The sequence below is a fragment of the Solanum lycopersicum genome, chromosome 3, assembly GCF_036512215.1.
Source record: "Solanum lycopersicum chromosome 3, SLM_r2.1".
Classification (NCBI taxonomy): Eukaryota; Viridiplantae; Streptophyta; class Magnoliopsida; order Solanales; family Solanaceae; genus Solanum; species Solanum lycopersicum.
In genome coordinates, this window is record NC_090802.1 from 48,278,413 (window position 1) to 48,291,586 (window position 13,174).

Below are 13,174 nucleotides of genomic sequence, written 5' to 3' on the forward strand. Positions count from 1 at the left end.
CTATTGGAACAGTTATTGAATTCCTCCATAATTTTCCACTCTTATTTTGGTTGAACCCGCCAAAAGCTTTTCATTCTATTTTTAAAAAATAATTTTGTAAATACAATTTACTTTTTCTCTTTATCAGATATACATACAAAAGAGGCAAACAACGATCCTTTCCCCTCTCTTTGACAAACATAACACAAAAGTTGTCACTCTTCTTCTCTTTGACCTAATTTTTAATCCATTTGTGGAGCAGATGAAGTAGAAAATAGAGTAGATCTATAGAAGAAAGAAGATGTGGAGCTTGGCAGGGATATAAATTTTATGGTAAGTTCTTCATGTCTTTCATTTTAGGGCAAACATAATCCCATTTTTTTTCTTCTAATCTAAACCCATTTCCCTTTTCAATCCTCTTGTGGAATCTAATGAAATGGAGGATTGTATGCTTTCTTGTAAAATCTAAGTAAATATAGGTTTTGTTCTTCAATTGTTGGAGATACTGTTCTTCGATCTTTGAGGTTTTAGTTGAAAAAACTACAAGTTTGAGATTTTGAGGTTTTCTTTTTGAATCTCTTTGTTTTGTCTTTAATGTCTGGATGTGGTTAGCGTATTTGATGTATATATCTGATTTTGGGGTTTTTTTCATTAAGTTTTAGCTATTGTAGGTTTAATTTTTTGTTGGAGTTATGGTGAAATTGACTTCTGTAGACTATATTTAACTTGACATTGTTGTATTTCTTGCCCGTGAGTTATTAAACTGGATTTGAATACCCTTGTATCATTGATTTAACCTCTCACACTTGAGTAGGATGTCAAAAATTCACTTTTTTTTATTGTTGAAGATTTATGATAAAGCAACAAAAAACAAGAGATAAATTAACATGAAAATGGAATAAACTAAAATTTGCTAGTGGTTCGAAAAGTGAATCGTCTCTGCCAATCATCACCATCGCCAGCACTTCCTGCCTCTGTCCCAGCCCGCCATAGTCGCTTGAGCTATAGCCATGGCTGTAACTTGTAAATGTTCTCCATTTTTTTGCAAATTTCTCAGTTGGATTCTTTCCGATTTATCGATGTATATAATTTTTTGTGAAGTTCCATGGGTGGATAATTTCTTGGATATCATCATCATACTTTTGATTTCCCTTTTTCTTCTTATTTGATTTCTTCTAATTGTTGAAGTACCTCTTCTTTTTGCTCCATTAAATTATAGAAGTGCTATTGTTTGACATTATTTTAGGGCTATTTTATGTTATTATAGCATGTAGCCAGTGTGGTGACTTTTCTATAGTTGATTGTTTGTTGATTTCTTCATGAAATGGATTTGTATCTCGTCATGAATTATAAAATAATTATTCACTTTGTTATCTTTCTCTTGATTCTCAAATTTGGTACTTCCAGTTTGTTCAAACTGAGAAAATTCCTCCCCTGTGATGGTAACTCTCGAAATGTATCATGTTATTTACATCCTTCCACCTCAAATGCATGATTACTATACAATAAGCTAATGAAGTCCCTTAGTGCTCAATGTTAATTGTCGCGTCTTTCATGAGAGCTAGAGAGTCTTCCATAATAACTTTAATATTCAAGGGTATCTCTCATTTTGCTTGTAGTATATTTTTCGGATATCTCTTATGCTTGTGCATAGATGAGGTTACATTCTTGATCTCTGAGGCAATAAGCATAAGAACTCTTGCCTGGATTACATTTACTTGCACCATCAATGTTACACTTGATGTTATTTGCATTTGGGGGCTTCCAATGATCCTCTTATAATCAATCTGTCTTGTAATCCTCTATGAATTATACATGTCTTACCAGTTGTTGGGAAATTGTTTCATACTTGGAAAAAATTTCATTACAAATTGTCATACATTTAGAGTAACCTGATAAACAACTCTGTTATATGTCATGTTTCCCTATGTCCAATCATATTTCTTCTATTCCAAATTCCTCATAGTATTATTGCCGACATAACCTTCATAATTTGTTGAAGCTTATGACCTATCGGTGTTGTCCACCATGTTTCTAGCACTTGATTTATATTCTATCCTTCTAAGCTTAAACCTGCAAATTGACAAACATAAACCCGTGATTTCCTTAGTTTTTATGATGGTTATATGCATGAAGCATTAGTTTAAAGAAAAAACAAATCTAATATTCACTTTTGTAGATAGTTCTTCCTTGATTTCTTATTAAAAAAATCAGCAAGTCTCAGTCACCACAAGAAGCTATGCAACCGTTGAATCGTCCATCTTCTAGCAAAAACAATCAAGGTAAGTCGTTTATTCTTTTTGTTCTTATTCACTTAATTATTTCATCCATCTTCAATTATAGCCGTTCCAATTGAATATTAAGTTTTCTACTCACTTTGTGTACAACATTATCTCGATTAGGACCCTGTTTTGAGTATTTAGGGTAAAGTAGGAAGAGAACCTTGGACTATTCTTTTCCTTTTCCAAATGTTTTGGTTTTGAAAATGTTAGTCTTTGAATCATTGTTCTCTCATTAATTTTTCATCTTCAATTATGAAATTATTGTGGCTCTTATTTTTTAGTGAAATTGCTCAACAGTTGAAAATGGTAAATATTTAGCATTAAAGGGTTGGCCATTTGTTGACATACATGAACTGTTGTTGTAAGTGCTAGTTTGTAGACAATTTGTGTGTATCTACGCTGATGTTGACTCTTATGTGAAGATCAGTAACTTTTTGTTAGTTTAAATTAAGAATCATCTTCACTTGACTTGGCAGATCTGAAAGACCATGAATCTCAAACCTGTCTGAAGCGTCAAAAGCCATGTTGGCTACATAATTTGCAAGCGCATTTCCTTCTCTATAACTTGTGTGCTTGGCGTGTTTGTGTGTGTGATTTAAGATTCCTTTGAATATTTTTGTCATGGTTGGCAATTAGAATTGGCATAGGGAGTAATGCTCAATCTGCTTACTTACGAAATATTAGATGAGCATCACCACACAATGTTATCTTGTAATGACCCGGAAGGTCATTTTTGGAAATTTTGAATATTTGCTTAACTTGAGTTAATTAATGGATGAATAATTGTAGATAATTTATTAAATTAATAGTTAATGGGCTAAAGTGATAAAATTTCTAAAAATGACCTTTCGGGTCATTACATTATCCACCACAAAAAAATATGTTCGTCCTCGAACGTAAAGTAAAAGAAAGTACCTGATGCTTCAAAAAGTTGTGGATATCTGGCACGCATGTCAGACTCAGTCTCCCAAGTTGCCTATCCCACTGATCGGTGCTTCCATTGCACCTTCACAGAAGCAATCTCCTTGGTCCTAAGCTTTCGAATCTGTCTATCCAAAATAGCTATAGGCTCCTCCTCAAATATCAAGTCTGGACCCAACTCCACAAAATCAAGTGAAAGCACATGAGATTCATCCGGAATATACTTTCGAAGCATAGAGACATGAAAAACAGGATGAACTGCTGACAAACTTGGTGGCAATGCCAACTTATAAGCCATATCTCCAACTCGACTCAAAACCTCAAAAGGTCGAATGAACCTAGGGCTAAGCTTGTCATTCTTTCCAAGACTCATCACACCCTTCACGGGTGATACTCGGAGCAAAACATGATCACCTTCCATAAACACCAAAGCTCTAACTCTCCGGTCTGCATAACTCTTCTGTTGACTCTGAGCTGTCAATAATCTATACTGAATCATAATGACTTGCTCCATAACATCTCTAAGCAAGTCTGTATCCAAAGAGTCCATCTCCGCCGAATTAAACCAACCGATCAGAGACCTACACCGTCTTCCATACGACGCCTCAAATGGGGCCATCTGGATACTAGAGTGATAAATGTTATTATAGGCAAACTCCGCTAAGGGTAAATGTTGATCCCATCTAGCACCAAAATCGATCACACACGGTCAAAGCATATCTTCCGATACCTGAATGGTCCGCTCAGATTGACCATCTGTCTGAGGGTGAAATGCTGTACTTATATCTAACTGAGTACCCAGACCATGTTGTAATGCCTTCCATAAATGAGAAGTAAATAGTGAACCTCGATCTGATATGATAGAAATAGGAATTAATATGACTTGGTTTTATAATAGAAATTGTTGTGGATTGTCATTTACTTCCGCACTTTGTTAGATTTTAGGTTTTAGGCTGACTTATCTTGGTGGGATAAGACAAGTGCCATCACACCTATTTTTGGGTCGTGACAAAATGGTATCAGAGCCCCAGGTTCATAGGTCTCACGTGTATACAAGCCGAGTCTATGTAGAGTCTCAAGAATCGGTACGGAGACGCCTGTACTCATCTCTGAGAGGATATATAAATTACTAGGAAACTTTCTTTTGTTCATTATTCCTCATCGTGCGTAGTCACCTTCTTTAGTACTGAGTTGTTGTATACTCTTTTGACAGATGACGAGGACTAGAACTAATGTTACTGGTGGTAGAGGGGAGGCACTTCCCGAGGCAGTTGTTGAGACCCCAACTAGAGGTAGGGGCAGATCTCGAGCTAGAGGTAGTGCTAGTAGTACGACAGTAGTCAGAGGTCGTGGACGTGGAGCAGCACCAGTGAGAGGTCATACTAGAGATGTCTCTACAGAACCTCAGATTGATGGAAGAGAAGACCAGGTTCCTCCAGAGCCTGTAGTCACACCCTTGCTTCAGGATACACTATTGAGGGTGTTAAGTGTGCTAGAGGGCTTTTCTTAAGGTGGTGGTGCGACTACCACACCACATAACTCTCGTACCAGAGAAGGGGCTCAGACCCAAGAGCAGCAACAAGCTCCAGTTGTTCATGATGCAGTGGGGCAACTACCAGCAGATTCCGTGGTTCAGAATGATGTTGCACCAGCAGTTGGGGGTAAAATTGCACCGGTGGTTGTTCTGACAGAGGATGAGCAACGTAGGTATGAGAGATTTTGAAAGATGGACCCACCTCAGTTTCAGGGTGGGAAGAGTGAGAATGCTCATGAGTTTCTAACTACCTGTCGAGAGTTATTAGGGGTGGTTGGATTAGCTGAGTCACATGGGGTTCAATATGCTACACTCCAGCTTCGTCGACCAGTGAGAGACTGATGGAGGACTTATTCGGGGAGTTTGCCAGTTGGATCTCCTCCAGTGACTTGGGAGCAGTTTGCTAGTGCATTCCAAGATCGTTTTATCCCATGGAGCGTGAGAGAGGAGAGTTGCTTGAGGTTTGAGAGTCTGAGACAGGATGGTTTATCGGTTACAGAGTATGAGGCGCATTTTTGCCAGTTGTCTAGGCATGCGTTGGCCATTATTCCAAATGAGACAGAGAGGATCCGCAGGTTTGTGAGGGGATTGACTTTCTCTATCAGGTAAGCTGTGTTTCGGACATCTAGGGAGGGGGCTACTTTCAGTCCATTGTGAGAGCCGCCAAAGAGGCGGAATTGATAGAGAGAGAGGATTTTGGGGACCCTAAAATGGTCCGTATATCAGGCCAGTTCATGGTGCCTCATCTGGAGATAGGGGATCACATAGAGTGAGTGGTTCTTTTCAGCAGCGGTGACCTATTCATGCATTTATGCCGACATTTGAGGGTGGCCAGACATCTAGGGGTTCTTATAGCCTTGGCTCAAGGGTCGTACGGTTCACAGAGCGACCTACAGGGCGAGGCAATTATAATGGGTTTTCAGAGTCCACACAGCAGATCCCAGGTCAAAGATTATGTTTTACTTATGGAGATCCCGATCATCTAATGCGGCAGTGTACTTCTCAAAGGGGCCGTGGTTGGCCTCGACCTAATTCTTCATTCCAGACTAGACCACCAGCTCCACAGGGTAGAGGTCGTGGCAGAGTTCAATCAGGTAGAGGTGATGGAGTTTCTAGTAGTGGTATTGCAGCTCAACAGAGTGGGGGTAGAGGTACCCACTGCTATGCTTTCCCTGGGAGACCTGAGGCGGAGACCTCTGATGCTGTTATTACAGGTATCATCGCAGTATGCCATCGACCTACGTCTGTGTTGTTTGATCCAGGTTCTACATTCTCTTATGTGTCTACGTATTTTGCTGCTAAATTTGATATGATATGTAATAGCATGACTGTACCTATTCGTGTTTCTACACCCGTGGGTAAGCCCTTAGTGGTGGATCAAATGTATCGATCATGTCTTGTTTCTTTGGCTGGGTATGACAGTTGGGTAGACTTAATCATTCTGGGGATGCTAGACTTTGATGTTATCTTGGGTATGGATTGGCTTTCTCTTTGTCACGCTGTCCTTGATTGTAATGCTAAGACTGTGAATTTAGCAATGCCTGGTGTTCCGAGGGTTGAGTGGAAGAGTGTTAGTGGTTCTTATCCTAGCAAGGTTATCTCTTTTATCCGTGCTCGGAGATTGGTGGAGAGGGGGTGTTTGTCTTACTTAGCGTTTATTCGGGATACTAGTGTTGAACCACCTCCTATGGACTATGTTCCTGTGGTTCAAGAGTTTCTCGATGTATTTCCTTCTGACCTTCCAGGTGTTCCTCCCGATAGGGATATCGATTTTGCTATTGATTTGGAGCTGGGCACTAAACTTATTTCTATCCCTCCATACCGTATGGCTCCAGCAGAGTTGAAAGAATTGAAGGATCAGTTTCAAGATTTATTGAGTAAGGGTTTTATTCGCCCTAGTGTGTCACATTGGGGTGCCCATGTATTGTTTGTGAAGAAGAAAGATGGGACTATAAGAATGTGTATTGATTACAGACATTTGAACAAGGTAACTGTGAATAATAAGTATCCTTTTCCGCGTATTGATGACTTATTTGATCAGTTATAGGGAGCATCATTGTTCTCTAAGATTGATTTGAGGTCTGGGTATCATCAGTTGAAGATTAGGGCATCAGATATCCCTAAGACAGCTTTTCGGACTAGGTATGGGCATTATGAATTCCTATTGATGTCCTTCGGATTGACTAATGCCCCTGCAGCATTCATGGAGTTGATGAATGGGGTGTTTCGACCATACCTTGATTCTTTTGTGATTGTTTTCATCGATTACATCTTGGTTTACTCCAAGACTGAGGAGGACCATGTCCGACACCTGAGGATTGTACTTCAGAGGCTGAGAGAAGAGATGTTTTATGCCAAGTTCTTAAAGTGTGAGTTCTGGCTTACTTCTGTGACATTCTTGGGACACGTGGTGTCCAAGAAGGGTATTAGAGTAGATCCGGCCAAAATTGAGGAAGTTAGAGGCTAGATGCGACCTACTTCACCTACTGAGATTCAAAGTTTTGTGGGATTGACAGGCTATTATCGATGATTTGTTCAGAGTTTCTCTACCATTGCAGCTCCATTAACTAGATTGACTCGACATGATGTGCGTTTTCAGTGGTCTGATGAGTGTGAGCAAAGCTTTCAAAATCTCAAGACTTTGTTGACTTCTGCTCCTGTGTACTCTACCTGAGGAAGGTGTAGACTTTACTGTGTATTGTGATGCTTCAGGAGTTGGTTTGGGTGGTGTGTTGATGAAGAAGCGGAAAGTGATTGCTTATGCTTCTAGGCAATTGAAGTCCCATGAGAAGAACTACCCTACTCATGATCTGGAGTTGGCGGCTGTGGTATTTGTACTTAAGTTATGGCGTCATTATTTGTATGGAGTGCATTGTTAGATCTTCACTGATCATCGGAGTCTTAAGTATATCTTTAGCCAAAGGGATTTGAACTTGAGGCAACGGAGATGGCTTGAGTTGCTGAAGGACTATGATGTGACCATTCTGTATCATCTAGGAAAGGCCAATGTTGTGGCTGATGCTCTGAGTAGGAAGACTTCTAGCATGGGGAGTCTTGCAGTGCTTAGTATTGAGGAGAGACCATTGGCTAGAGATGTGCAGATATTAGCTAACAGTCCGCTTGCAGATTTCAGAAGAGAGTGATGGGATGATTGCTTTTATTGAGGCTCGGTCTTTTTAGTCAAGCAAATCCGTGCACACCAGTTTGATGATGGATAATTATGTCTAATTTGAGATAAAGTATTGAGAGGGGAAGCTAAGTAGGCTGTCCTTGATTCTAATGGTGTTTTGCCGATCGGAGGCAGAATTTGTGTGCCCAGGACAGGCGATTTGATTAGATTGATTCTTGAGGAGGCCCATTGTTCTCGGTATTCCATCCATCTGGGAGCGGCGAATATGTATCATGATCCGAGTCAGTATTACTGGTGGTGTGCGATGAAGAGAGATATTTCAGACTTTGTTTCGAGGTGTTTGACTTGCCAGCAGGTCAAGTGTGAGCACCAGCGGCCCGAGGGTGTATCTCAGAGGATGCCTATTCCTACTTGGAAGTGGGAGTGGATTACTATGGACTTTGTCGTGGGTTTTCCTACCACAGTGGGTAGTTATGACTCTATTTGGGTTGTTGTTGATAGGCTGACCAAGTCTGCCCACTTCATCCCGGTTCGGGTGAAGTATGTAACAGAAAAGTTAGCTGAACTATATATCAGTCAGAATGTGCGACTACATGGAGTTCCTATTTCTATCATATCAGATCGAGGTTCACTATTTACTTCTCATTTCTGGAAGGCATTACAACATGGTCTGGGTACTCAGTTAAATATGAGTACGGCATTTCACCCTCAGACAGATGGTCAATCTGAGCGGACCATTCAGGTATTGGAAGATATGCTTCGAGCGTGTGTGATCGATTTTGATTCTAGATGGGATCAACATTTACCCTTAGCGGAGTTTACCTATAATAACAGTTATCACTCTAGTATCCAGATGGCGCCATTTGAGGCGTTGTATGGAAGACGGTGTAGGTCTCTGATTGGTTAGTTTGATTCGGCGGAGATGGACTCTTTGGATACATACTTGCTTAGAGATGCTATGGAGCAAGTCCGTATGATTCAGTATAGATTATTGACAGCTCAGAGTCGACAGAAGAGTTATGCAGATCGGAGAGTTAGAGCTTTGGTGTTTATGGAGGGTGATCATGTTTGGCTCCGAGTATCACCCGTGAAGGGTGTGATGAGGTTTGGAAAGAAAGGCAAGCTTAGCCCTAGGTTCATTCGACCTTTTGAGATTTTGAGCCGAGTTGGAGAGGTGGCTTATAAGTTGGCGTTGCCACCTAGTTTGTCAGCAGTTCATCCTGTTTTTCATGTCTCTATGCTTCGAAAGTATATTCTGGATGAATCTCATGTGCTTTCACTTGATTTTGTGGAGTTGGGTCCAGACTTGATATTTGAGGAGGAGCCTATAGCTATTTTGGATAGGCAGATTCGAAAGGTTAGGACCAAGGAGATTGCTTAAGTGAAGGTGCAATGGAAGCACCGATCGGTGGGAGAGGCAACTTGGGAGACTGAGTCTGACATACGTGCTAGATATCCACAACTTTTTGAAACATCAGGTACTTTCTTTTACTTTATGTTCGAGGACGAACATGTTTTTTTTGTGGTGGATAATGTAATGACCCGGAAGGTCATTTTTGGAAATTTTGAATATTTGCTTAACTTGAGTTAATTAATGGATGAATAATTGTAGATAATTGATTAAATTAATAGTTAATGGGCTAAAGTGATAAAAATTTTAAGACCTTATATCCTTTAGACTATTTAATAAAAAAAGTGGGTAAAGTTTCACCACTTTTGGTACATAAATAATTCAAAAAAAAATAAGGAAAAGAAAAAAAAAGGGGCGAAGGGTTTCTCTGCACTTGCGTCTTACGAACTGCTTAAGGTAAGTTTTCTTTTCCTTTAATTTTCTTGATTTCTGCACATAGATGTGTGCATATAGCAATATTATATAATAAATTATATATATGTGTGTATAATAATAAATGAACATTGCATATGAGTAAAAAAAATAAAAAAATGCAGAATAGAAAATCACGTGAATAGTTAGAAATTATGAAAACATTTGAATCATTTGGATCAATGATTGGTTCATGATGAGACAATCATTAGTGGGTCAATGATTGGTTCATAATGAGCCAATTATTAGTGGGTTGAAAGGAAAAAATAATAATTATAAAAAAAATAGTGCAGAATACGTTAATGGCATCATTAGGCGTAAATTTCAGAATATTAGTTATTATATTATGGTTCAAGTTTTGATATATTGGTATGTAATTTAAATATTAGATGAATAAGATTTTGTGAGTACCATTTAAATTATGACGTTGGAAAAATTTGGGATGCAATCCTAAATTTGAAACTTGAAAACTATGATAGTGGAAATTTTAATTGACATCAAGAATTACAAACTTGATTATAACTTTGGGGTGTATTTTTAGTTCAAGGTTAAACACATAAAAGTGTGAGTGTTGTTAGTTCTGAAACCTTATTGTGAATATATACTTGAATAGATTCCATTGGTTTAGAAGCTCAACGGAAAGGGAAGGCTCAAGTCCAAGAGTAATTATTCGATTGGCTAAGGCAAGTGGATTTCTAAACTCTTGTTAAGCATACGAAATTCGTGTATTTCCTTGTGTGATGTTGAGAATGATTGGAGACTTGTTGCTTACTTGTTGGTGTTGTATTACTTGTTGCAAATTGTGCTTTGTTATCAAAATGGCTATCTCCTCATTTTTATTTTAGTGTGTAAGTCAAACTGCACTTGAAACATGGTTGTTATACGAGTTATGTAATAAGAGGAGGTACCATTTTGAGGGTCGTATCGCGCGCCGCGATGAATATTATATTTCGAGGGACGTATCGCGCGCCGTGATGGTTACTATTATAGAGGTCCGTGTCGTGCGCCGCGAAAGATGCATGGACAGATATGTCCCCCATGGGTCCCGGACTGAGAGACAGCGGGTGTGTATCGTTAAGAAAGACATGCATCACTATATTTGACATTGTAATTCATGGCATTGCACATTTTATTATTGATGAACTTGAACACGTGTTTTGCTGATCTTGTGATTGTTTCTCTGTGAAGCTTGTGACTGTTAATTATTGAGTTGTTATTGAGAATGTGTAAACTGATTTAGTGTGGTTATTAAGTTGTGTGTTTGGTAAACTGTAAACTGTTAGGCTGTAGCGTGGAGGTTTAGATAGGGTGTAAAGAGTATCCGTATTTTGTTCACTTAACTTGTGTTTAGAGGTTTGCTTGTTCGGTACTGCGTGGTTTGGCACTCACCCCTTTCTTCTACAAATTTTTTTAGGTTACGAGCCCGGATCTTTGTGATACCTGTCATTCTTTTTGTTTCTGAGGCATCTGGTGGAGGGTTGTGAGGTAGCTGCTTGTCATTTCAGCGAACTTTCCTACTCCAGTTTATGACTTTGTTTTTACTTGAAATACAACTTCATTTTAGACTTCTATTTTATTTCAATTCTAATATTTATATTAGAGGCTTGTGCACATGACAACCTGGTTTTGGGAATTGAATTAATATGACTTGGTTTCATAATAGAAATTGTTGTTGGATTGTCATTTACTTCCGCACTTTATTAGATATTGACTTTTAGGCTGACTTGTCTTGGTGGGATAAGACAAGTGCCATCACACCTATTTTTGGGTCGTGACATATCTTGGATTGGTTCTATGGATGATATTGGTTCTTCATGTCGGTGAAGGCCTATTCTGGACTAGTCATTTGTTGGTTTTGGTCAACCTTGATAACTTCCATTGCTTGAATTTAACTAGTTATTGTGAATCGAAAGGGTTTGAATAAAGTCTTAATGTTCTGTCCCTTCACATTTGTTTTTAAAATTCCTTCCGTTGATTTTTGTTTGAGATATTATGGTATACTTTGGTACACTGCTAATGTTGTTATTTGAGTGTCATGTTTATTTCATTATATATTCCCCTTGATTGTGTTTTTTTAATGTAAAGATTCTGTCTTTCATATTTTCTGTTTGGTTTCACTGTCTCTTGTTATTTTCTCTATCAGTAAACTGCTTTCTCGATTGTGTTTTTGAGATGATTTGTTCATTTGATGAAGTTGAGTCATAAGACAGGAATGTCTTTTACATATTCTCCTCCTCTGTTTCCCTCGTATCTTTATACCCTGTTAATACACATGTGACAGATGATTTCTTTTCGTCTGGAGAATACAAGTTGAAAGTGCTTATCTTGTGACTGAAACAAAAACTGAAGCGAGGCCCTTTAAATTATAAACTCAATAAGTAATGGTCCATCCCTCTACTCCTATCTGCTTATATATCAAGGCAAAACATTATGTGCACCTTGAAAGTGTATACATGTACTAGGATTAATCTCACATTTAATAGCTAGAGTCCCCTCATATAAACTTCTTGAATATTTTCCTATAGCATAAGTTCGAACATGATACCCACCATCAATTGTTCCAATGCTTCAACATTCATTCACATAATTATATCAAACATTGGTAACTTATAAGAAATTCCTCCCTATATCCTCCAATAGTAGAAGCAGAATGTCTAATCTAGTTGAACAATGTACAAAGTTATACTAAAAATCCCTCAGAACATAGGACTATCATGGATGAAAAAATAGAATACGATAAAACTCTAGATTGAAAAGAAAACTAGAACATATTACCGCAACGTCCTACTTCACAACTTTGTTTGAAGCAGCACAATACCAACAGGAATGACCACATCCATGTCTAAACGACAATGAAGTTTCTGAGATGATTTGTCCAAAGCCTGGTATTTTTTAGAATGTGTTTTTGAGACGATGTGTTCCTTCATTTGATTGAAGTTTAATTTTTCACAAGGAACCAAACTCATCTTCTTCATCCCTATTTGGAAACCAGATAACTCCAATTGTTCTTTTCATTATAGTTATATTGGTTTTCCTATTTTTCATAGTTGGTCTGCTCCATTTGCTAGTTAGATTTCTTATCAATTACCTTTCTTCTTCATATTCTTTGCAAAAACAGTTATAATAGTTATTCCATTTACATGATTCTGGTTTAAATCAAGCATTTATTGATGTGTTACTTGTCTTTTTTTACAAAGAGATTGTTGGTCCTAAAAATTCCTTTGGTTGTGTTGTTTGTTTGTGTGAATTCTTTGATAAGGATAAATGGAGATTGCTCCTTACTTGTATCCAGGCTTTCAGTATCAACTGTATTGATACTTGAATAAGCTTACCTTCCATTCCATTAGTTCTTATGTTTTTCTTTATGCATAGTTGATTGAGCAAATGAAATATTTGATTATTTCACTTACATAGATGTGGAGTAGATCGAGAAAAAAATTGATTGCGTAAACTTGAACTATCTTTCTTCAACATTTTCTCTCAAGAATCTTTTTTTTGGACTTTTA

The 13,174-nt window shown here is 38.2% G+C and overlaps 2 protein-coding genes across 2 annotated transcripts; both read left to right on the plus strand.

Annotated features, from left to right (window-relative positions):
* Positions 1-5,527: 5,527 nt before the first annotated feature.
* LOC138347621 (uncharacterized) lies at positions 5,528-8,753 on the plus strand. Its single transcript, XM_069295925.1, has 6 exons — positions 5,528-5,867; positions 6,462-6,703; positions 7,256-7,328; positions 7,396-7,531; positions 8,021-8,429; positions 8,559-8,753. Exons 1-6 carry the CDS (start codon positions 5,528-5,530, stop codon positions 8,751-8,753), a joined length of 1,395 nt encoding a protein of 464 aa, XP_069152026.1.
* Positions 8,754-8,768: 15 nt separating this feature from the next.
* On the plus strand, positions 8,769-9,227 carry LOC138347622 (uncharacterized). Its single transcript, XM_069295926.1, has one exon. It carries the CDS (start codon positions 8,769-8,771, stop codon positions 9,225-9,227), a length of 459 nt encoding a protein of 152 aa, XP_069152027.1.
* Positions 9,228-13,174: the final 3,947 nt, after the last annotated feature.